The 24,946-nt window shown below is 38.5% G+C and overlaps 1 protein-coding gene across 1 annotated transcript in view; it reads right to left on the reverse strand.

The window, feature by feature from the left end:
- Skap2 (src kinase associated phosphoprotein 2) overlaps window positions 1–19,911 on the reverse strand; it is a 160,348-nt gene extending 140,437 nt beyond the window's left edge. Inside the window, exons 1-4 of the mRNA XM_059257845.1 lie at window positions 19,639–19,911; window positions 10,841–10,946; window positions 10,238–10,263; window positions 1,553–1,660 (exon numbers count right to left, since the gene is read on the reverse strand). Of these exons, the coding sequence (XP_059113828.1) occupies window positions 1,553–1,660; window positions 10,238–10,263; window positions 10,841–10,946; window positions 19,639–19,705 (307 nt within the window). The 5' untranslated portion in view covers window positions 19,706–19,911. The remainder of the gene's footprint in view (window positions 1–1,552; window positions 1,661–10,237; window positions 10,264–10,840; window positions 10,947–19,638) is intronic.
- Between the last annotated feature and the right edge of the window lie 5,035 nt (window positions 19,912–24,946).

The raw sequence follows: 24,946 nt of genomic DNA on the forward strand, positions 1-24,946 counted from the left end.
ACTTTTCTAAAATTCATTAGGCTATTATAATCAACATAATGGTCTCTATACATTAAAATATTTGTGCTCATTTTGAAAACTTGATAAATGTACTTGTTGAATACAGTCAATGTATGTTTATTCTTTTGAATATAAATGTTCTGTCTCTGTATGTGTACAGACACATATATACATGCATACACACACATACACATACATATATTTTACAGAGAAGCAAAACAAATAATTGTAATGAGTCTTAAAACAGTACAACTTAAATAATAATTCGTTATTTTGCCTGAAAATATTATTTCATCAATTATAAAATGCTAAAGATGAGGCTAGAAAGGGTGATGTTTGGTTATGGACAGCAAGCATGGGTGACGAGAAACACGCATTTTTGTAAAAGACAGAAGACAAAAAATACTCCTTCCTTTTAGAGCAGAAATTCACTGTAAAAGGTAACAGAAAATGGATACGATTATCACTACTACACATTGGACAAAGTTCTGGATATAAAAAAAAAAGATTGTTTTGTTCTGAGTCAGTGGTTAGAATGTTTATCACTTATGCATGCACTTGACTTATCCCTGTTCTGCAATAGACATAATTTTATACCTCATAAAAGCAATTTATGTTTCCAAAGGGAATGATCTGGATAACACAGAATGTGGAGTGTTCTGATGCAGGAAGCACATTTTCATTCAGCAATTGTACTTAGAGACGGAACTGCACAGTTTGATCATCATATGTGGCAAAAGACATCCTTCATTTCTATGTCTATGCGAAACTATGAGTGGCACAAATTCATATGCATAGCTAATGCACTGGTACGCATTCTTAATTTATAACTATAGATCACGCTTACGAGGTTTCCAGAGTGCGGATTCACTTGTCTGGCTATCAAAAAGAAGACACTTGCTGTATCCTAAAAATAAGATTCATAACTCTGAAACAGTCTATAGATTTTTAAAAAAATCACTAAGATATAAACAACTCTATTACTAATTCAATTAATAGAATACACTGTACTATTAATGTGTAATACGGGGCAACTTTAAGCGGTAATCAGAAAACTGAAAATGTGTAGTAAAAAGGCATTTGATAAGAAAAAAAAAACCTGTCTCAATATGAGAAGGCAATGTAGAAATAATTGATTTAATATTTTATGAACTCATTTTGTATGAAGTTTTAAGAAAAAGTACACCAAATATCTTTTTCATTATTTATACAATAAATAATACAAAAAATCATTAAGGGGCACAATTAAATATGAAGCAAGAATCTGATAATATTAAATTAACCAACAAACTATTGCTAAGAACTTCCTGTAACAATACCAGTACTTGCCTGAAAATTCTAGTTATGAGAATTTCCTTTAAAAAAGAAGGAAGCAACCACACACTTAAGCAGCCTCCCGAGGACCACTAGAGAGAGCTCCTCCATCCTGAAAAGGTTCTGTTAGAGGTGAGGGTCCCCAGGCCTGAACTTTCTGATAAACCCACTCCCTCTGCATGCAGCAGTTTCATATGACAGTGCCAAGAGGTATATTCTACGGTGGAGCATCACATACCATCAGAGGGGCCATCATCATCTTTATCATAGCGTTCTGAGGCTAAGGAAATAGTGTCTGGAGGCTCAGCAAAAGGATCATCATATTCATCCCCCTCCTCAGCATCACCTGTAAATGAATCAGAGAAATGCCTTTCATGATTTGCCCATTGAAAATAATGCAAGCCAGTTTTATCATTAAATTTAGTCACTGAAACAGGAAAAAACCAAAGCATTTTTGAACTATGTAAACCAGGTCTGACTTTATTTTAGATGCATCATAATAGAGATGACTTAGCAATTATGTTTAAAGGTCAGCAGACAAATGCTTACTTAAGACCCAAAAGACCCAATCCCAAGATCAAGAAGGTTTCTACACATTCAAAAAACAAAAACAAACAAACAAAGATTAAACAAGACAAAGTAATCTAACAGAAACTGAAAAGCGGAAAGCATAACAGAGAAAATAATTCAAGTAATCCCCTTTACCTCCTCAATAATTCGAAAAATTGTAATGAGAAATTGACTATGTAAAGCCACATGAACACTGTTTTCATTAAAAGTCACCACAGGATTATATTAGATTAAAAATAGTTACATTTTCAAGAGCAGGAATTCATTAAGGGGAAAATGCCTTAAGACTCATATAATCCCTCTCAATTCAAACACAATAATCTACAAACCCTTTCCATTTTCACACAGTGGTATATAAGCCACTGTTTTCTTGTGGTAGCCTGTTTCCTATTTGATTCCCAAATCCTAGGTTGGTTTGTAGAAGTCTGTTTATCTACTTGCTTTACATATTTAATTCCTATGATAAAAGCTGGTGGGTGAGGGGAGTTCCCATGTACTTGGTTAAAAAGTATCATAATACTTACAAAAAAATGAATTAGCTATTTGCTAAGCCCAGTTATACATAATCATTTTTCTTATGAATTCAACAACAGCAAAACATATCTTTAATAGTGCACTATTTGTTAACAACTGAAATTATCTGTTATCAGCTAAAGGAAATTTTGCCAAAAGGATGCGTGTGTCCTCTGACATCCATCTGATGGAATGTGTGTGCATCCTCTAACATCCATCTGATGGAGATGTGTGTGTCCTGTATCCATCCAATGGGATGTGTGTGTGTGTGTGTGTGTCCTCTGACATCCATCTGATGGGATGTGTGTGTGTCCTCTATCCATCCAATGGGATGTGTGTGTGTCCTCTGACATCCATCCAATGGGATGTGTGTGTCCTCTATCCATCCAATGGGATGTGTGTATCCTCTGCCATCCATCCAATGGGATGTGTGTGTGTCCTCTATCCATCCAATGGGATATGTGTGTGTCCTCTGCCATCCATCCAATGGGATGTGTGTCCTCTGACATCCATCCAATGGGATGTATGTGTGTCCTCTATGCATCCAATGGGATGTGTGTGTCCTCTGACATCCATCCAATGGGATGTGTGTGTGTCCTCTGACATCCATCCAATGGGATGTGTGTGTCCTCTATCCATCCAATAGGATGTGTGTGTCCTCTGACATCCATCCAATGGGATGTGTGTGTCCTCTGACATCCATCCAATGGGATGTGTGTGTCCTCTGCCATGCATTTGATGGTTGCCTCCTATTTTCCTGCACATTTTAAAGAGATTGGTTCTCTCCAGACAACATTGTCTACATAATTTAAGAATTAATTGTTAATTTCTATTTCCTTATGATTTTGTTATTTCATGAGCAACCATCATTCTTATCCTCAAAAACTTTGTAGAGATGGTGACATCCCTCCTGAAGAACAGAATAAGATGGCTATCTCATCTCAATTCTGTCAGTGATACACTAAATCTGGTAATATCTCTTCCCCAGCTAAAATTCCAAAATATGCATGTAGATGCTACTAACTCTTCAGAGCTCATCTTTCTCAGGGTGTTCAAAGTACTTTCCAGAACATTAAAATATCTCTTTTATGAAGAGAGTACTTATTTACAAACATAAAAAGGAGCCTCAGAAAATGCTAATAAATATTTTGAACATGTTGTGATAATACATGAGATATATAGTAAAGACCACAGAATTCTCAGTTACTTTTAATTGCTATGCCCTATTTTTAATAAGTAAGAATTGGTATATTAATTTTCTAAGGACACTTCACATTACACACTAAAATAAATAAATACATAAATAAATAATAAATAAATTCCTTGCTGAATGTTTAAGGAGTCAGGTTACTTCATACACATTACCAGAACTTAGCATTCGGGATATCAGACCTTACAACTACAGGTAACAATAAAGCTAAGCAATCTATCGAGACGAACTCAGACACTCAGCTTAACCCTCACATTCTATATGGAAATGACCAGACAAATGAAAACTTTTTTAAAGTTTTAAAGATCAATAGTTTAACTTTTGATATGTCTATTATCTATTTTAGTGTGTATGTATGTGACCATATACACATGGGTTCATATACCAAATTATACTGTATATAAATGCTATATATAACAAAGATTATAAAAACCAAAACATCAATAACATTTGTTGTAAGAAAATTTATTCTATAAAAATCAGTCACCGAGATGTTGAAAGACCTCTCTGGTTTTGTCTTGTTTTTTTTTAAATACTTTTTGATTATATATGAAAATGAAACTGTCTTCAGTTTACTTATTATAAGACCTGAGACTGACTGAAGGAGTTGATTTTTCTAAGTCAGTGGGATATTTGAATTTATCAGAGACAAGCTAAATTAACTACTGCTATGGGACTGCTTACTTCCCCGGCCCACACCCCCTCTTGCCCCCACCCTCTCTCTGCCCAGGACCTGCTCCAAATGTGCAGGAATCTATACAGCATCTGTGTGGGGAGCATTCCTTTTTTAAAGCTTCATGGAGTTGAGAGAGCACGACTCTCAGCGGGTTTTTACTGCACCCAGGAGCCATCTCTTTACCCTCTGATTCTGCTTTCCAGCCATTTCCCCCTCCGGTAAAGGAGGAAAGCCGTTTTTTCTCCGGAGGCTCTGTAACTGAACACAGGGGTCGCTGTTGAGTAGCACACGGCATCTTTCTTCCCCAGGGCTAAGTATCTATAGCTATACCTGCAAAGGCTTCTATAAATTAAAAGGAAAATGTTCAGTGTGTGTTTATGTAATAAAATACTGAACTCCAATCAACAATGGGCATCAGGTAAACGTATCCAATACAATTTACAGACATAATTGAAAGCATTACCGACTAATCAGACATCTAAAAGAAAAGCGTGCTCGAATGTAATGTCTGCAGTCATTAGTTGGCAGCCATTCTATTACAATCACACATAATGTCCGTGGTGCCTTGAGCCTGTGCCAATGACAACAGCATAAATTTTGCATCTCATTTCTGTGGTCATAAAATTAATGATCAGTTTAAAAATACTTCTTTGTAAAAGTTATTGCGCAAAGAAAAGACATGAATGTGTCCCTGTTATGTACTCACAAGGATAATTATGGGGTTGTTGCTCATTAATACTGTTTCTTGTTTCCCTAGAAAAGCATTTGATTTATCCCACAACTTTCAAAAGTTTAATTAACGATACAAAGTTAACCATCTAAAAGACAATGATCCAAGGCATTCCTTCCCTGCGTTTTAGTGGCAACTTCAAGGCTTAATTGTACCACAGCAGCATAGGTCCCTGATAACTACTTTGAAATTTATAATACTGCTAGCCATCCCTTTTCACATGGCTTATAATCAATTACCATTTTCTTAAATGCCTACAGATGCAGCCAACAGCAACTGCGCAGTCACGATCTCTACCACCACCAAAGACATTCTGCCCAATTTATCGCCTATTTTGTCAAATACAATCCTATTTTAAATATAACTCGATAATTAGCCAAATATACCTAAAATTCAGAGCCTGTCTCACATACATATTGAAATATCACTTGTACTACATAAATATGTACAGCTGTTAAAAAAAATTATAACTAAAACACAGCTTCTAGAATAATCGTTCCCTCACAAAGAACATCAAGGACAAAATTTGGAGAGATAACTCCAAGTGAGAACAAATTAACTTCTAATTCTCTATCAGTTCATTGAACCAATCTGATTTCTCAAGTAATAATATACAGCTAAACATACAGAATTATGCATTTGCTTAGTAATTTCTTAAGGGAAGTTCAGTTTTTAAGCCACCAAATGACACAGTAAAATTTTCCTCTCATTCTTAGAAGGCCAACTTACAGCCAACAAATAATAAGCATAACTCACACCAAACTGAGGCAGGGATTCGAAATAAGGCCATCATTTTTCCAGGACTACCTTGGAAATAGGCTTCTACCATTACAGGCCCCATTATCTCAAACATGCTTTAACACACTTGTACAAGCATGAGGAGGGAGGGGGTGGTGGGATGGAACTCCTTTAGTGTAATTTGCTCGGATTTCATTATGGAATTAACTTTCGATTGCAAATATACTATGTTAGGGAGGTTAAAGGAAAGGAAATTAAACCCAAAGACTGACTCTTCCATTATTCTGAAGACTCCACTAGGCCACACTAAAATGTATCCCCTCTTACCTAACAGTCATGCTATTTTTAAAAAGTGGTCAATTAATAAGCTTAGATAAGACGAATGAGAAGGTGGAAGGAAATTGCTTTCTAAATAAATCTGTGCATATTTAACAATACTGATAGAGTCTTAAAGGCACAATCTATTACACTGTTTCACAATTAGAGGGAAAAGGAATTCTCCAGGAAAAAGTGAGAGCATCAGAGCTGCAGCATCTCAAACAGTCACATTTCAGAACTAGATGCTGGCCAGCACTGAGGCTCTGGGGTGAGTACACGCCTAGGCTGCCCAGCACAGGGAAAGAAAAAAGCCAGACACTAGTGATTGCAGGGTTGAAAAACATTCTCTTGAAATGGTGTCTCATTTAAAATCTACTTCTTTTAATGACTTAAAGACTTCTAAAAATTTCTTTCAAAACTGAGGTTCAGAATGGAGATTAACTTCAACCCTCTTGACAAAGTCACACTGAAGAATACACACTGGGCAGTACTTACTGAACATCTGCTATGGGTTGCATTATCTTATTTCAATAAATCTATAAAGGAAGTAATGCCTAAATCATTACTGAGACTAATACAAGGCAAAGATTTAACTAGAGTGTAACTATTTGTCATGGACATAATATGTATTAGAAAATTCTAGCTAATGCTCAATAACTAACAGTCTTTACAAAAATAGTAATATGTAAACTGCAAAAATAACTATTTTAAGTCACTTTAAGAGGCCTGTGATGGAGAACAATTAAAAAATAATTATGTGTTAAGAGTATGGTGGTGTACGTCTGTAATCCTGAGCTAGAGGTTGGCCTGGGCTAAAATGAGAGACCCTGTCTCAACAAAAAATTTTAATCATACAGCAGAATTCCAATGTGTAGAGACCTTGAACCTACAGGGTTAGGGTTCAGAACACTTGATAGTATCAGGACATATTGTAACTAAGAAACCTGCATCAGTTATCTGTCTTGTCAAGAGTTTCACAGTTCCAGGGACCTTTTTTATTTTAGATGAATTGACAGTGTTTCTACTGAATAACGGGGACTATACCAAGCAAACTATGTTCTGCCTAGACCAAATATTTCTTAATAAAAATTAAGGCATTTAGATAAACAACTGATAATTATTCTAAAGTTAACAACTTGACAGATCTATTCAATGGGGAATCTATGCTCAATTATATAAGAACCTTAAAAAAAATCAAATAAATGGGAAGGGAAGTTTTAAAACAATACCTTCCTTTGGAAATAAATATAAATCATGGAAAGTTTAGCAGTAAGCCTCAACATTGAAAAGCCACTGTAGCAAAGTAAGCTATTCTCACAAAATGCAGAAATACCAAAGGAAATCTTCTAAGATCTATAGTTTAAGATTGCAACTATCATATCAATTTAACTCATTTTAAAGACTGAAAACTTCAACCTGTAAACTTTGCTTTCGTAAATCCCAAGATGGGAGATCGTCTACGGTGTAGGGGAAGGAATGAAAAGGGCCCATAAGGAGGAAACGGACACCTGTGAACATTACAGAAATTAATAACTACAGTTATAAATGAGCAAATCTCAATTTATTCATTTTGTTTAAGAACTCTCTACCTGAACCTCTTTCTCACAATAGTGATATTAAAATTAACCTAGCACTGACTTAACAAAGGATGAAAACCAAGAGTACAAAGGTGAATTTCCACTCACTTCATTGTGATCCCATAGCAACAAGACAGTGATGGGGGAAGGTGGGGGAGAGGGTAAAAACAGGAAAATGCCCCAGATGCCCAGGGGGAACTGGAAGCAGGCCAGCAGCATCAGAACAACCTAGAACTGAATTCCTTCAACATAGAGATCTTTTAAAGAAGATGCTTGCTGGGTAACCACTTTGCAACTATTAAGTCTATCTAAGTCCTTCCCTAGTCCTAATAAGCTACAAAATAGTCCTTTTAGAACAAAGCTGAATATATTGTAAGGGTGTGATGGCATAAAATTACTCAGCTTCTCATATTTCTCCAAGGTATACATCTAATTTATCCACGGGCTTACTTTGTACAGGCAGTCTTGGTGATTAGTTAACTCAATACAGCAGGACTGAGCTGCAAATGACTTATTTAGAGGAAAATGATTATGGGGAAATCTCTGAATTCCACATTATTTGAACTCTTCTTCTAAGCTCATTTTTCAATTTCTATCCAATACTATATAAACTTCCATTCTCTTTGGAGACAAAGAATGTGTCTCAGTAATGTAATTTTAATATCCACACACCTGAACAAGTTCTAAAACAGAATCCCAAAGGGAAAGCCCCAACACTATTACTGAACGACACGCAGTTATACAATGGCTTCCCATTATCATGCCTTCTTAGCTGAAAATGTTTTAATGTACAAATAATTAAGCCACAATGAGAGCTCAATAAATAATCAGTGCAGCAAAACACACTTTTTAAGAAGAGTTAAGATCTGGTATCTGTTATTTCTTCACAAATAACGCATTATATTTAAAAAAAATCATGATCAAAATGAATAAACTCATTTTTGTAGTCACCTAAGTAAATGCAACAGGATTAAGCCCACGGTTTAAGATTCCTTGTAGCACAGAACTGTAAGTACTAGAAAGGAGGAGGAGACATTTTCCTGCTCTTAGCTTTTATCATGTTTAAAACATCTCAGTACGGCAAATCCTCTTCTGGTCCACTTGGCTCACACGGATCCTGATAGCCAATGTCGTAGAAATGAAGACTTCTTGGTAACTGACTAGGCGTATGGGTCTAAGAGCTTGGTGTCCTGGAGCTGTGGCTGTCCTCTTACTTACAGTCATCTCAAATAGGAGTTATGATGGGGACCTGGAAAGAAGGTGCCGCACTGTCTTCTCACCCACACTCAGAAACTAGTTCCACTGATGAACCGACCTCACAGTGTAACCTTTATCCTGCCATCCACAAGATGAAGATCATGACCTGTGAGCTAGCACCCCGGGAATAAGGACAGTACTCAGGTCCTCTCAAAGAACTGGAAATATGGAGTACCTGAGACTCCCAGTGCCTTTCAGTCAACAGCCTCTCAGATCTAAAGGACAACTGCCACCTTACCTACGCTCTCATATATTTCAAAAACAATGAAACCAAATTCCCATCTCTAGAAACTTCTAAAGTACACATGTATTCATATCAAAAGAACCGAAATAAAAATAAAAAATCAGCATTTGAAAACATATTATTCATGCTATCAAATAAAATTTGTAACTATTTTTACTCATCCTTTAAAAACATGACCTAAGGGCTCGGGACATAGCTCAGTGTAAATCCTAGCATGTCCCATCTCCTGTGCCACACAAGCATGAATCATGATCACCCAGCTGAGGTCCACCTACATCCCCATAAAACCACCTCTGTGGTGTAACACAGCAATGGGTGACAGCCCACCTCTGCTTCATCTAAGTACTCTGTGCAACTGCAGGTACACGCCTGACTGTGAGTGCAGCAACTGCAGGTACATGCCTGACTGTCAGTGCAGCAACTGCAGGTACATGCCTGACTGTGAGTGCAGCAACTGCACGTACATGCCTGACTGTGAGTGCAGCAACTGCAGGTACATGCCTGACTGTGAGTGCAGCAACTGCAGGTACATGCCTGACTGTGAGTGCAGCAACTGCAGGTACATGCCTGACTGTGAGTGCAGCAACTGCAGGTACATGCCTGACTGTGAGTGCAGCAACTGCGGGTACATGCCTGACTGTGAGTGCAGCAACTGCAGGTTCATGCCTGACTGTGAGTGCAGCAACTGCGGGTACATGCCTGACTCCTCCGTGTGCAACTGCAGGTACATGCCGGACTCCTCCATGTGCAACTGCAGGTACATGCCTGACTCCTCCATGTGCAACTGCAGGTACATGCCTGACTCCTCCGTGTGCAACTGCGGGTACATGCCTGACTCCTCCGTGTGCAACTGCGGGTACACGCCTGTACTTAGACTGCTCTAACACACACCTAGGACTATGAAATGCGGAGCAGTCTAGATCTGCTTCTTGATACTCCTCTCAGCAGGGGGAGCTAGCACCCTCATCTTGAAGGTCTAAACACATAGTATGGAAATTAAAATTTTGATTCCAACTATAAAATTTCAGAATGTTAGATTACCCTATTGAAAATCTCCACAAAAGAAAGTCATTTCAGATTTGAAATTTACCTTTGTCTTGAAATTCCTGAAGATAGCTGCAAAATAAAGAAAATAAAACATTTAAATGTGGTTGAAAATCAAAGCAAGGTCTAATTAGTGGCAATAATTCAAATTCAAATCCAAAATCTATATTATAAATATACATCTAGATAAAAAACTATTTCTGTCCTGAAATGGCAATTCCAAGAGGCTTAGGAATTTATAATACATGCATTTTTAAAGATTTAAGTATGAAAGAGAGATAATTTTTAAAAAGATCTAATTGTAGAACATATATCTTTAATATCTATAATATATTACATTTGTTTATTTAATGCAGTAACAATTTAAAAGATTTTCTTTTTCAAGGTCTGATGGGTAGTAAAATCCTCAAATATGTCCTCAGATGCTCAAAATAAACACAGCATTTTGCTAAGACACTTAGAAAAAATATATAACTATAAACAAAAAGAATATTACATCTGTGTTTAAAACTATTACAGTGGAGATATATTCTGTCCTTTAAAAATACTTAACATTAATAAATCAGCACATAAAATTTAACTCCATAATAAATATTAATTAGAGTTATTTCTGAGTAAGAAATTAGTAATAAAAAGGCAAGTGACTTACATAGACTTTACATCTTTTATCTTCTTAATGAGAGATTCTCTCTTTTCCTTTGCTTTCTTGGATAAATTTTCCCCTTTCAGTGTGTCTGCTACAAATGTTTCAACATCTAAACCATGAAATATAAAAACAGGATACAAATTATAAAAAAGAGCCATTTTTTGTGAAGACAAATATGTCAATGATTATTTCTACACTTAAGTGTTAATATCTGTGCAGTCTATGGTAGTTATTTATCAGTCCAAAGCATAACAGTTGAAGTATGTTCCAAAAACTAAGTTGAACAAATCTGCTCACCACTTAGCTAATAAAATCTGTATATTCTACTGATGCTTAGCACAGCAAATGCTATTTGGATGTTTGGCATCATTAAACTAGGAAGAAGCACACAAGTTTTAATAAACTACAGTGCCCCATAAAACAAAGTCTCTTCTATAAGGCAAGTGGAAAGCTTTTATACATGTGCTGCAACTGTTTTATAATTATTTTTAAGTTGCTATAAGAACAACTCATTTGCCGTATTTTCTAAAGATGAGCTGACGTCTTTGAGAAGAGTTTGCTTTTCCCAGTATAATCCACTTTCAGGAACACATACTATCTAATGCTTAAAGGAAAAAAGAAATCCCTTCCTTTCTAGCCAAGATTCCCACATCAGACCCTCCTTGCTACCTGCCCCACACGTGCTGGCTCCCTGAAAGTCAAAAGACAACCAGTTATGTGGTTTTGTGAGCCCTTGCTTCCCACCCTGCTTCTAGTCACTGGAATACTATTTAAATAAAGAAGTAAAGAATGAGTTCTTCTATTATTTAAAAACATAGTGTCTCGGAAATAGATTTCTATGGCATCCTATAACATTTCTCATAGTCTCTTCTAAAATTTTAAAACTCTTAAATATTTTGTTGGCTAATTCTCTCTCCTGTAAAATTTCAAGAAGTCCTTGTTGTTTGATTCCTAGACGTCCGTTCCTATTGTTCATGAAATTCTGGATAGCTTACACATATTTTATTTTCAGAATTTCATGGCTCACTTTAAAATATCATAGAGAATTATACTAAAATTTTAAACCTGTCTACAAATCACCCACATTTTGTACTAGAAAGATGTGTGTTTTACTTTCTTTTTATCTAACTACTTTGTCTCTTAATTTACATTGGTAAAAAAATTCAAAACAAAGTATTACACATAAGTAATGAAAAGTGCAACACTCTCAACTGTATTTATGATGAACCATTTAAAACCTAATACATAGAATAGAATGCAATCAATAAATTCTTGATTACAAAAAGTATTTTTGCTCCAATTAGGAATATAGATTAAGCTGTTACAGATTCACAATAAGTGCATATTTTTTTTTTTGCTAAACCAATAATTACAAGGGGAAAAATAAAATTAAAACACAAAACAATCTCTTAAATAACTTCTAGTTTGAAGCCCAGTAACAACATATATGTTAAAAGTAAGTATCAAAATGAAATGAAAGCAAAATGTCCTGGTTCCTCTTTCCTTCTGTGACCCCTAAATTAAGGGAAAAAGAGGCAGCGTCAGAGGTCAGTGTACGTGGGACAAGGTCTCAAGTAGGTTCCAAACAGTAAAACTTGCAGCAGCAGTTTGTGCCCACAGGAGAAAGCCTCCTTTAGACAAGCATACGTTAGCGGGAAGAGAAGATCACTGGCTTCCCTAGCATCCACGGAGTAACTGTTTGAAAAGGTAGGACCAAGGAGCAGCAGACTACTGCTGCTAGCTCTCCCAAGCTCACCCTACACTTGCAAGACTCAGGGGCACAAGGACTGGTGAACAGTCTGCTTAATGTTATTTTCACTCAATGTTTGCCTTTAATTCCCTCTTCCACGAGTATTTAATTGCCTATTTTACATTTTCATTATGCAATCCCAGTTTAAACAAACAGGATCTATTTTCTATCTCCGGAAGCAATAACAGAAGGAATTACTGCCCAAGTTATTTCTTTAAAGGGTCTTTTCAGTTTTCTAAAAACACAGAAAACAACAAAAAGGCTGCACGCTCTATGTGCTGTTTGCTAAAATCCTCCCAATATGTTCTGAAGAATCCATGCCTCTATTTTGAGAAAACATTTGTTGAAAGAGTATAGGGGGAAATCCATATTTCTCGAGAGGAGGACTGAGTAATGGAAAACATCTATACTCTTAGAATAGGCTTTTTAATATATTTATTCCCAAGCTTTTTCCTAGAAAAAGGCTTAAAAGCAATTAGAAGGATTTTCCCAACACTGGCTTTTTTGATAATTCTCCAAAGAGATGCAGAGAAGAAATTGCTTTGCTGCTGGTGGTGTTTAACGAGAACTTTAGCTGGGAAAGGCTGCAATAATCTGGTTTGTTGGTTGCCCACAGATTTGGTTAGTGTTTAAGCTTTTGAAGTCTAGGGTGCTTCTTAAAATATACACCGCGTCAGATCTAACGGATGGAATACGCTAGCCTGTCCTGGCAGCGACAGCGGGGCTGCGCAGCTCGCCGCCTCCGACTTTGCTCCCCGGCGCCTTTGCCAGCGTCGGAGCAGGGACCAGGTTGTTCTGGGGTGCCCCAGCCTTGCCCCCAGAAACCAGTCCAAACCCAGCCAGCCTTAAACCTCGGGGTTCTTGTCCATGTAGCTGGGAGCGGAGAGCTGGGCGCAGAGTGCTAAGCTTGGGGCAGCCACGCCAGACAAATGGGGCTGGATCTGTGGCTTTGTACCTCAAAGCCAGAGTAGTATTTCAAAAGCCAGCAATAAAACTCTTGGGTAAATCAAGCGCTCCTCTGGCTGGTTGGAAAAGAGATTTGAAGCTTTTTATTGTGCTCTAAATAGCCCTGCAAATGGTAAAGTAGCCTGCCGCGGTGAGCTAGCAAGCCGCTGTGGCCCCCTTTTACCTTCCTTCAGGGGTCGTGTCCTTCTGTTCATATGCAGATTTCGCTGACTCCTTTCTGCCTGTAATTCGGGGAAACGTGGTAATTTGACTACAAGAAAAGGTCAGCCTGTGCAGACTGGCCACAGGGCCCAGGGACTGAGACTCCCTTTTTCTCTGAGGGTGAGGTTTTATTTTACCCACCGGCGCCAGCCACGGAAAAGCAGGATGGGGGAAGCTACTCGCTACTGCTTAATAAAGCCCGGGAAAGAGGATGCCACCAACGCAACAGATCCTATGGTCCCTGTCTCTTCTTACCCTCCCGCAGCCTCCAAGGCTGCAGGGCAGCACACACAGCCTGCATCTAACAGCAGACTCACCCCCACTTCCACGGGCCTCCAACCACAAGTTAGCAACGGGAAAAGGTTATCCTAGCGAAAAGTAAACTTGGTGGTAATGCTTGCTCCTGCTACACCTTAACTTTGTCAAGAGTAAGCCTTCCAGTGGGAACAGCTGTAAAGATCTGGGGCAAGGCAGCTGAAAAATCAGATTTACAACTGCTTTGTGCATAAATGTTAAGGTCTAAAAGCAAAATTAAAAGATGACGTGTTCTGGCTCAACAATCCTTAAGCAGTTAACCCAGAGGCCACTCAGCAGATATCTGACCCAAGAGGCAAGCACTTAACACCCCACCCACTGAACGGTACTTCCATTCTTTTCCTTTTCTTTGTACGCATGAACCCCTAGAAAAATTGCCACCCTGTCTTCCTTCCTCTAGAGTGAGTGAGTATCACACACACACACACACACACACACACACACACACACACACACACACTATGCTTTCTACCAACTTCCATGGAGATCAAATAGTAAAAAGGAACAAGAACAAAATTCTTCCAACGATAAACTCCTCCAAGAGGCAGTGAGGACTCAGCACCTGCCCTCACCCCCCACCCGCAACGGAACAGCCTAGAATAAGACCTGCAGCCTGGAGGTGGAGAACAGGCCACTAAGGTTAGTAACCTCTTCTGTCCAGCTACACACACATCCTCTGGGATGGCTTGAATCTGCCGATGGGAGAAAGCAGGAACTGGGATGAATCCACCACCATTTGCTAAGTCCCAGATCAATAAAATAACTGTAAAAACCAATCCTGGCACCCCAAATGGCTTTACTGCTTAATTCCATATGTTTTCCTACCTGATGGTGTGAGCCAGATTTTACTTTGTGTCCCTTGAGCTGTTTGTCACCCAACTTAATGTGTTAACTTAAAGCCTACACTTTCGGCTGCCATCAGGACAGAACCACACTTTCTTTTCTGTTAAACCGGGAAATGAACTGTTATGAAGAAATGAAGAAAACATAAAAATCAATTAAACTGGGCATATGCAGATCAATGGAAGCAAATACCCAAAGTTGGAAAAATGGCTAATTGAAAAGGTATTGATTGTTCTGGTCAATGGCTTCCCCTGGATTACCTTGCACTTTCCCATGTTACAGCTGAACTGTGGGCTTCTTAAACATGGAAAGAGACATGAAGAAAGAACGCAGATCACAGAGTGCAATGGCTGAAGCGTATCTGAGTTTCATAATCCAATCAGCTACAAAATTTTCAAAACTGGCTTTACAAGCTAAATGGTTTATTTTGATAAAAAGCTGAGCTGTTGAAAGATAAGCCTGGCCATCTTTCAACCACTTTAGATTTATCTAATCAAAATCTTTTCACCACACATTTTCAAAGAAGTCACAGTGAGTAACACATTAGTCTGAGATTTACACTATATCCACCCACTGTTGGGTAGCATCTATTGTAATGTGTTCAGAATGTGATTGAAAAAGAAATGTAAACTCAGTGGGATGAAAAAGACAGACTTGGCTTTAATTGAAAAAGACAAACTAAATGAATAATGGGTATATAAAACCTAGCCTATGCCACTTTTATCACCCATATACGACACTTAATGTTCAATTTATGAGAGACAACTGAACTGTGTTTCAAACCACCAGAGGCTTTCCTTCCTCTGGCGTCCTTACCTTCTTTCTACAAGTACCTCAAGGCGGACACCAGCAGAGACCAACACACTTGGAAAGCTTACAGCCTGCTCATTTTTTTAGTACATTTAGATGTTTGAAAGAAACTAATGTGGATTAAGATTAGAGTGACTATTTAAACGTGCATAACATCAAGAGACTTACTTAGTAATCCAAGGCAAAAATGCTTTCAATGGAAAGCCATGCCAAAATAGCCCCCAGCAAGAAAAGAGACAGCATTTCACTCTTAAGATAAATAGATTAAATAAATTTCCTAATGCTACATCTTCCTTTACAGATACTATTTGACCCAGACAAAATCTCTATAAACTTCTGGTCCCTTGATTTGCAAACTCATATTTCTATTTGTAGAAGAAACTTATCTTAAAGACACCATAGGACGATTTCACTTTCTGATCAAATGTTCTCTTAGCAACTTTATACTCATAGGTTGCCGCTGCCAAAATGGGGCAGGCTCGTCCTTGCTCTGTGGGCTAATCCAGGTACTAAGAAGTAGGTGCCTATTGGTGACTCAGTAGGTGGCACTCTTCCCTTTGCATACTCAGCCAATGCTCCAGAAGGAACGCTAGATACACCATAAATCTCATACAGAAAATAAAACCAAAAGGTTGACCAAATTATAAATAGGAATTGAAGAGGTGAGGAGCAAACCATACTGTACTTGGCATTGAAAACATTCTACCTCGGTTTCAAATGAATTGCATTCTTAATCAAGTGCCCCTAAAGGGATTATTGATTACACTGTGTGAAGGTTTAAAAAAAAAAATTGTTCTGGAAATCCCCAATAGGGGGAAAAGGCAATACTTCTAATCATAACTGCCATCTGAACAAAATCTCAAGGTCACTTTGCTGAAACTATATAGTCACTATGTTACAGTTTGTTCGATTTGATTTCAATTTTTCAGCATGCTGATAGCTATTTTCTTCTAATACTGGTTTTATTTTCTAATTTATTAAGAAGGAGATAACACACTCTTCTAGCTTCCCTTTTGAAATTGTTGTCATGATATGCACAGAGCAGGAGTCCAGATATTTGATTGCAAACTCCTGACAAACCCGTATCTAAAGGGCAATCACACAAACAAGAGCAGCAGGCAGCACCCCAGAGCTGCTCACCTTCCTGCCTGCCACAGGAGAACTCACATAAATCAAGACCATGCTTGCTATTAGTCCCAGTCAAAATATTTGGGTATGGGGTAAGATTAAATGGCCAAGACTTAGGGCTATCCTTTGGTTCTAATTATCCAAGATAAACCTGTTCTTCCATTGTTAGGGAAGGGGTCAAAGGTTGATTCAACAAAATGTTATATAAACTATTCTAAAAAGAATAATTTAACATTTCTTATTTTCAAAAACTATAGGCCTTCAATTTTTAGTATATTGATGCTATAGAAACTATAACTGTTCAAACTATGCTGTCATTTTTTCAAGGATATTACTAACTGTGAGTTAAGAATAGTAATTTTAGTTTTGCATTTCCACACAGTCTTTTTAAAGAGGAAAGGAATGAGGAGGGGGCAAATACTGAAATGGTAGTCTAAAGCTACTATCAAAAAGCAAAACAATGACAGAGAGAAAACCTGATTACAAAAAACACATTTGAGCACCTGTCTCTCCATCAAGCAAACACTTAACATGTGTGACATATGATGACTTAGATCATGAGCAGATGAAACATAAAATTAAACGTCATTTTTCTTTCTTCTGATAGCAGAGGATTTTAAATTCTTGTAATGGTTGGTTCCTTATCTAATTCACACTGTGCCATGAATTTTAAGAGCCTTAACTACTTACGAGTACCAGGATCAGTACCTCTTCTTACATTTTAAAAAGGAACGAACGCACTAAGTAAGCCAGCAATGTCTCTAAAACCCAAATCAATTAAAACACTTCGCTCTAATTTTACAATTCTATATTTAATCATGTACTATCAGTCAAAACATTTGAGTGATGGAATCATCCACGTGCATCCCAGTAAGATTCAAGGGTGAAATAACTATTGAGAGCATCTAGTCTAAAGATGTTAACATAAAATCTTAACAACCATCGTTGAATACTTAAAAGTTGTTTTAAGCTATGAAGAAGCTAGTTCACTTGTTTAATTCCTTTACTATATACCATATCCATGAATTTAAAATGTCTTCTAAAAATAAAATGCAAACTTGTAATCTGCAAATATTTACTGTTTTAATATTTGTTTTAATCCCTCATGTATTTTAGAAAAAGCTGATTTCAAAAACTGTGCTAGTACAACCTCTGACTTAAAAGATGGCAGACATATACAGAAAGTTAGCATTAGGAGATTAATGTGTACTTCTGAGCTTTGGTTTACATGATACAAGAGAGAGCCACAGAAAATACTTGTAATCTATGAGGGTCAGAGAATGATGGGTGTCATAGCCCATATCATACATACTATGTCAGAAGTATAGCTGTGGATCCATATGATAACTTGCCTACTAACGGAGCTTTCAAGCTTTAAAAACTAAACAGAGGTATTTTTTTAATTAAAACATAAGGACCTAGAACAAGCTGAAAACAATGGCATTTCTGGAATAAAACATTTCTTTGATCTAGTTATTAAGATACTTTTCTAGACATGCAATTCCAGCATTGGAAAAGTTAACTATAGTAAAACAAAACTGATTCTCTTATAAGTGCTCATATAATGGAATAAATGCTTCCTTCTATCATCATTTACAGGTCTTTCATCATTTCTCTTAGTGACACTTGTTAATGACAAGAAGCATTCTCAGAGTGACATAGTTTGTCATCACCCTGCATCATGCTCATACAAACACAAGTCTGCATCCATACACATATTTGCATTTTTTGATCTATTCATGATGCACACAATCCAACAGTTTAACAAGGTATTATGATGCTTGTTCTCACACTACTGCAACAGTAAATTATTGTTCCAACTGTTACATTTTTCCATGACCTTGTTTTTTAACAATTAAAATACACAACTTACAACATAAGCATCTAGGAGAAACTTTTTAATTCAATTATCCATAATCAGCACTGGAAGAAATATTTTAAAGACAACCAAACTAATTCTGACATCTACAAGACAAAATATATGATGGTATCCAAGACCACCAGGATGGGCAAGTCTTGTGCTACTCTAAAAAGATGTATTTTCTACTTTGTGCAGAACTATTGAGCTTTCCTTGATCCGTAAGTGGAAATACACACCTCTATACGTTACTGACTTAACAGCAGATTCATAACAGTACTGAGGAACCACATTTCAACTCCTCAAAGTTCCTATAAATGGGAATGTAAAACCGAAAGGAGGAAGATGAGGGTGCAATAATGAACTTCTTTCATCACATGACACAGGAAGTAGGACTTTTAACACATCCTTCCCTTTTTTCCTTTAATAGTTACTGAGGCTGAAGGCAGTGGCCATTTGAAAATCAGGCACCCTTCAAAAATGTAAACGTGTTTGACCTGACTGTTCAAGAAAATGGGAGTTTTGGAAACAGCACCTTGCCACTGCCTACCTCCCAACACCTGCGGCCCTACACTACAATCTCTTTGCTAACTAACAGCTGCACCCCTACTGGCCTGAGCACCCAGGAACTAGTGCTTGGACATCTTCCTCCGCACTTCTCACACATGCATTCACCAACATTTGCTGTCCAGCTTCCGCCCTCACATTCGGGTCTTTAGGAAACTCTTAACTCTCTGTCTCTCCTGGGAGGATCAGGACATTTCAGCATACACGCCCACTCCCTTCTCCTCCCGACACCCCGGCCCCTGATCCCCCTACTCGGCCCGCCCCCACGGCCAGCAGAAGGTGATGGCTGCGCGCTTCTGTCCCTGCCGGCTCGCCGTCCCGCGCCCCCGCCCCCAGTGTCACCGCCCCCTTCCCGCTCTTTACCTGCCAACAGGTTCCTAATTTCCTCAGGGAGCGGGCCGTGAGAGGAGGTGCTGCTGGGGTTGGGCATGGCTGTGGCTGGGACCTGGACTCGCGCTAGCTGTCCGGGTGAGCACCGCGGGGCTACGAGCCGGGGCACAGCTACGAGGCCGAGACTCACAACAAGGAAGTCACTGGCTCTCCAGCCAGCAGCCGCTGGACGCCTGGCCCTGCCCCGGCCGGGAGAACGGGGCGGGACCACGGGTGAGGGGGCGGGGAGAACGGCCTTGGAGCCCCACTGCGCTTGCGTAGCCCATGCTTTCTAAATGTCCAAAGAAAGCGCCTCCGGGTAGGCCACGCCCACATCACCTCCGGGCAGGCCACGCCCACTCGTGGAGGGGAGCTAGAGGCGGGGCCACAGAGGGAAGGGAGCGGATTGGAGCCATGTCACCTGACCGGGCCTTGACGTGCGTCCGCGCCATTTTTGGTACTGGTACCGCAGCCACACCTCACTCTTTCTCCAGGATTCCGGAAAATAATGTCTCCTCAGTGGCTTCACGCTTCCCTGTTAAGGGGCCATCTGATTAGTTGTCGTTCCCACCAAGGTTTAAACCCCTCGTCGGGTAACCCACCAGGAAGTTTCCACACACCCCCGCCACTAGCATGGCCTTCTTTGTCTGAATGAAGGTAACAAAGTCCCATTTTCCGCCAGTCCTTCCTGAGCGTCCCACTTGTAAAACGGCGGAGCGTTCTGATTGGCCCTGACATTACTCTTCTACCTATTCTTGGAGAGAATGATTTCCCTTGCTCTGACGGAAGAAGTTCTAGACATTATCCTTTTGGGGCGGACACCAGAAAGCTAAGTTGATACCACTAGTAATCCATCGGAACCGCTGTCCACCTATAAGTATTTTTTAATTGCTAGTAGTGATTAGAAGAATATATAAAATCTATTTTCTTTAATTTAGTCAGCCAAGACTGAGCCCTTCTGTCCTTAAATCATACAGGTTTACTCTAAAACCCAAAAAGACAAGTTCTGGCTCCACTAGAGTCTTTAAAGTGTGTGTGTGTGTTTAAAATGTTAACATTCAAGTGCCATTAACTTTTACAATTACTTACAACCTATTGTATAGACATATTTGTCATCAAAGAAAATGAAACTACCAGAGTCACTGTAGAATACAGAAGAGGCTGCTAATAGGAGTCTTCAGATAGAAACTGACATTGTGAGTGTCCACTTTGGTAACTATACGCTTGGAACAGTGCCACTGAAATGCCCCAAGCAGCACCTCCCATCTTTCCTTTGGCACATCATTTTCAAAATGACACGTGAATATCACCTTAACTGCTTTTGTTTCTCTTGGCAGAGACAGTGGCTATCATTTATTTTTCCTAGGCACTAATGTTGTACTCTGAACATTGTATCAAAGCTACAATCAAAATGTAAGTTGCTTATTCTTGTACCCTCCAGCTTCTTTTTTAAATTTTGTTTTGTTTTGTTTTCAAGACAGGATCTCACTATGTAGTTCTGGCTGTCCTAGGAACTCACTAGGTAGACCAGGCTGGCCTTGAACTCCTAGAGATCTGCCTTCTTCTACGTCGTGAGTGCTAGGATAGCACAGCATATGCTATGCCCCGCTTTTTTTTTTCCCCTCCAGCTTTCTTTACACCAATGTTCGTTATACTTCAGTCTGCCTTAGAATCACAGAAAGAAACTACTAAAGTGTGGATTCTCAAGTCCTACCCCAGAGATTCTGATTAAATGGAAAACAGTCTCCAATAGATAAACATAAGGTGTGCTGAGATTTGATTTTAAGAACCATTTTACTACTATTTCCTAATTCCTACAGAGTGAAATTCTTAGTAAGTGTCATCCCCAGCTGGAATCCTAAGCCTAACATAGAATAATAGCTCTATTAATATTTCATCAAAAAATGTAGTGTTGGGGGATAGCTGAGAGCATGTGTTTAGCATGTACAATTCCCAGCACCAAATGAATAAATACCTGTATTTTTTCAGATACTACTCATAAAAATTAATATTCAAATGTACTATGACATTTATGTAATTCTCGAAGAGGCAGTACTAAACACTAATTTTAAAAGGAAAAATAGGATATTTAGGTGCCCATGTCTTACAAAACAGCAAAGACAAAAACTTAACCATTGAAGTAAAACATACAAAATAATAAAAAAAAAAAAAGACACCTTCAAAGTGTCTATTTAACCAAAATGGAATCCAAAATTCCTACCCAGATGAGAAATGTGATAAATTATTTTAAAAAAAAAAGTACTGACAATTAAAATTCTTTTTTGTGGAGTTAAAAGTGAATTTCGATCTTCCAACTTGAAAGAATTAAGAACTGTTATTAAACTACAAAATCATCCACTTTCCTAAATAAGAAACTATCCTGTGGACAGTTTATGTTAGGAAAAATTATTCCCTCTTTACTCTACTCATATAATTCTCTGTCCTGTCACTTTTTTTATTAAGAGCTTCTAGATATCCCAGCCCTTTGTTGCCTTCAGATAAAACTGACCACATTTTTTTAGTTTTGTGTCTTATTTATTTGTACTCAGTTCATTCCACAAAGGAATTGAGGCAATTTGCTCTGTTTCAAAGAGACAGCTCTCTAGAGTAGATCAAATGGACAGTGTCTACACTGCTCATTATGACAAGTCATTCTTGTTAGCAAGAGACAAGAAACTGTTAAAATTACCCTAAAATGTATAGCATCTAGTAGTCCAAATCAAAAAGGCAATAACAGAAAATGGACTTTTTGTATGAAACACACTTCTCCTATTTAGAAAACCATTTTCAGACACGGGTTTTGTCTGTGTCTATGATGGATGCACTTAGGCGATGCTTTGTATATGCTGTTATTTTTAGTGTTTCTTGCTAAAGTTACTGCATTGGTTGTAAGATGGAAAGAGAAATAAAGAGAAGCTGAAGGAAATGGATCCTTATTTCTCTTGTCTTCAAATGTTTCCATAACAAGAACTAGTAGAGAAATCAAATAATACTTTTCATACTTTAGTTGTATTAGAATAATAATAATAATAATAATAATAATAATAATAAATGAAACTTTAAATCTCAACCCAAAAGAGGCTGAGGCCCCCATCCCATTCCACAGAAAAACCCTAGCCTCTTACAAAGTCTCTTGATTTGTTTTCTCAGAAGTAGATACTCCAGTTCAAAGAAAATAGTATACATCCCTAGAACTAAAAATAACCCCCTTCTCTATGACTTTCAAAATAAATGTGGAGTGCTGAACGAGGACCTTCCCACAGTCCTTTATCTCAAAGAATTTAGATGTGCCCGCAAGAGAAGCTGACAACGGCCAAGACACCGTTTTCTTTGTCTCTCATCTTGATTTTTGTTTAGCTTTCATGTAGAAGAAAGATTATCCTTAGGCACAGAGTCTGTTATTTATTTCTGCATAATAAAAGTTAGCAGCTTTGTTACATAGCTATGATGGCCAAGAATCCACAAGCAGATTGACATGATCCTGCCTCAGCATCTCTCATGAGGCTCAGTGGCAATCATTCACAGATTTGACCGTAGCTGAGAGGATCTGACTGAAGATAGCTCATCCTTGGACTGCTGGCTGGCACCTTTGGTTCCTCGTTGGCCACTGGAAAAAGGCCTTAGTTCTTGACAACATGGCTTTCTCTTTGGGGGCAATGAATGCCCTTTTGATATAGCAGCTGGCTTTTCCAGAGCAAGAACCAGACTTGTGCTAATGTAAGCTGAGAATCTTAGACAAAAGAAGTAACTGAGCTGGTGTTTAGTTCTAAGTTTAACCCATGAAAAACTCTTAAACCTGTCTTTCAAGTCACCTAGTAATGGCTTCTGAAGGGTGTTTAGAAACGAAGATTTGTTTTGTTCCCTAGATTATCTTTATTTCCATTTGAAGTTTCTAAATATGATGTGAGTTTATCATGGTGTAGCATTAAACAAGAAACAATTATATTCTCATTGGAATTCATATGAATTTATCCCCCTTAAAAGATGTGACATTGAAGTAGAGAACCAGCAAATTCTGGTAGAAGTAGCTTATGACTGATCTTTTATGTTATACTTTCTTTCTCTTGGGTTGTTTGTACCAGATCAAAGTCACAGCCTGTGTTTTCTAGGCACGTGTTCTATCACTGAGCTGCAGTCCGAGCCCACACCGTAATTATTACTCTTTTCAGTATAGTTTATTACAACAGCAAGACAACAAACACATCCATTCAATTTGCTGCCCCTCTTATTTGCATGTGTATGTACCCAGATCCTTTTCTGTCTAGAGTAATCATTTTAATATAAGGAGAATAGACAGTTTTACATTGATTGGATTTGAGGTCCAAGACATTCTATGTCTTTAGGATCTGTAAGTTAGGAATAAGATGAGAGAGCCCTCTCCCCAGTTCTTGACCTGGCAGGATTGGCTCTTCTTACCCAGTCGTAACCCTCCTCTCTCTTTCCAGACTCTCAGCACTCACACACCTCACCAACTATTAACGCAAAGCCTCATGCATGCTAAACACTAAAGCTGAGCCATTCTGCTAGCCTAGCTGTGAGGTCAGTTTGGATGACAATCTACTTCTGACCTTTTATCCTGCTTCTAACTGACTCTGAGACCAAATCCTAATTAAGCCTACTTTCAGTAAAGGAACATGTTTAGTCTTGATTACATCTAGTCTTCCTGGAAGATGTCTGTCTCATTCCCTGTTATGATTTGAATATGAAATAGATCCCCACAGATTCCCGTGTTTGAACATTTGGTCCTTGTTTTGTAAAGTGTGGAGCCTTTTGGACATGGGATCTAACTGGCAGATACAGGACCGTAGCGGAGGAACTAGAAGGGCATAGCCCAGTCTGAATCCTTACCCAGGCTCTCCACTTCCCAACCAACCCAGTGGAACCAGCTGCCCATCTATGTCAGTCAGCTACAGCTGCCACACTCCCCCATGGTGATAAACTGTAACCCTCTCAAACTGGTCCAAAATAAATCAGTTTAAGTTGCTTTTAAAAACATTTTATTAATGGATAAGCAAAGTAACCAGTTCACTCCAGTCTTACACACTGGGGCTCTCTTCTCCCTGGAACTCCTGAGAAGAGAGGAACCCAGAGCTGTGTTGTTTTCTGTCACTCATCAGTCTTAGTCCCTGCAGCTCACTAAGGACATGCAGAGGAAATACTTTCTCATCATGATCAAAACTTTAATGAGCAGTCCTCTCCACACAGACTGCTTACTCCTGCTCTGGCTCATGAGGTTAGTTTGAACCATGAGCAAGTACACAGAAAACATTTCTTCCCTCCCTTTTAATTCTTTTCATCCAAG

The sequence above is a fragment of the Peromyscus eremicus genome, chromosome 3, assembly GCF_949786415.1.
Source record: "Peromyscus eremicus chromosome 3, PerEre_H2_v1, whole genome shotgun sequence".
In the NCBI taxonomy this organism is placed as follows: Eukaryota; Metazoa; Chordata; class Mammalia; order Rodentia; family Cricetidae; genus Peromyscus; species Peromyscus eremicus.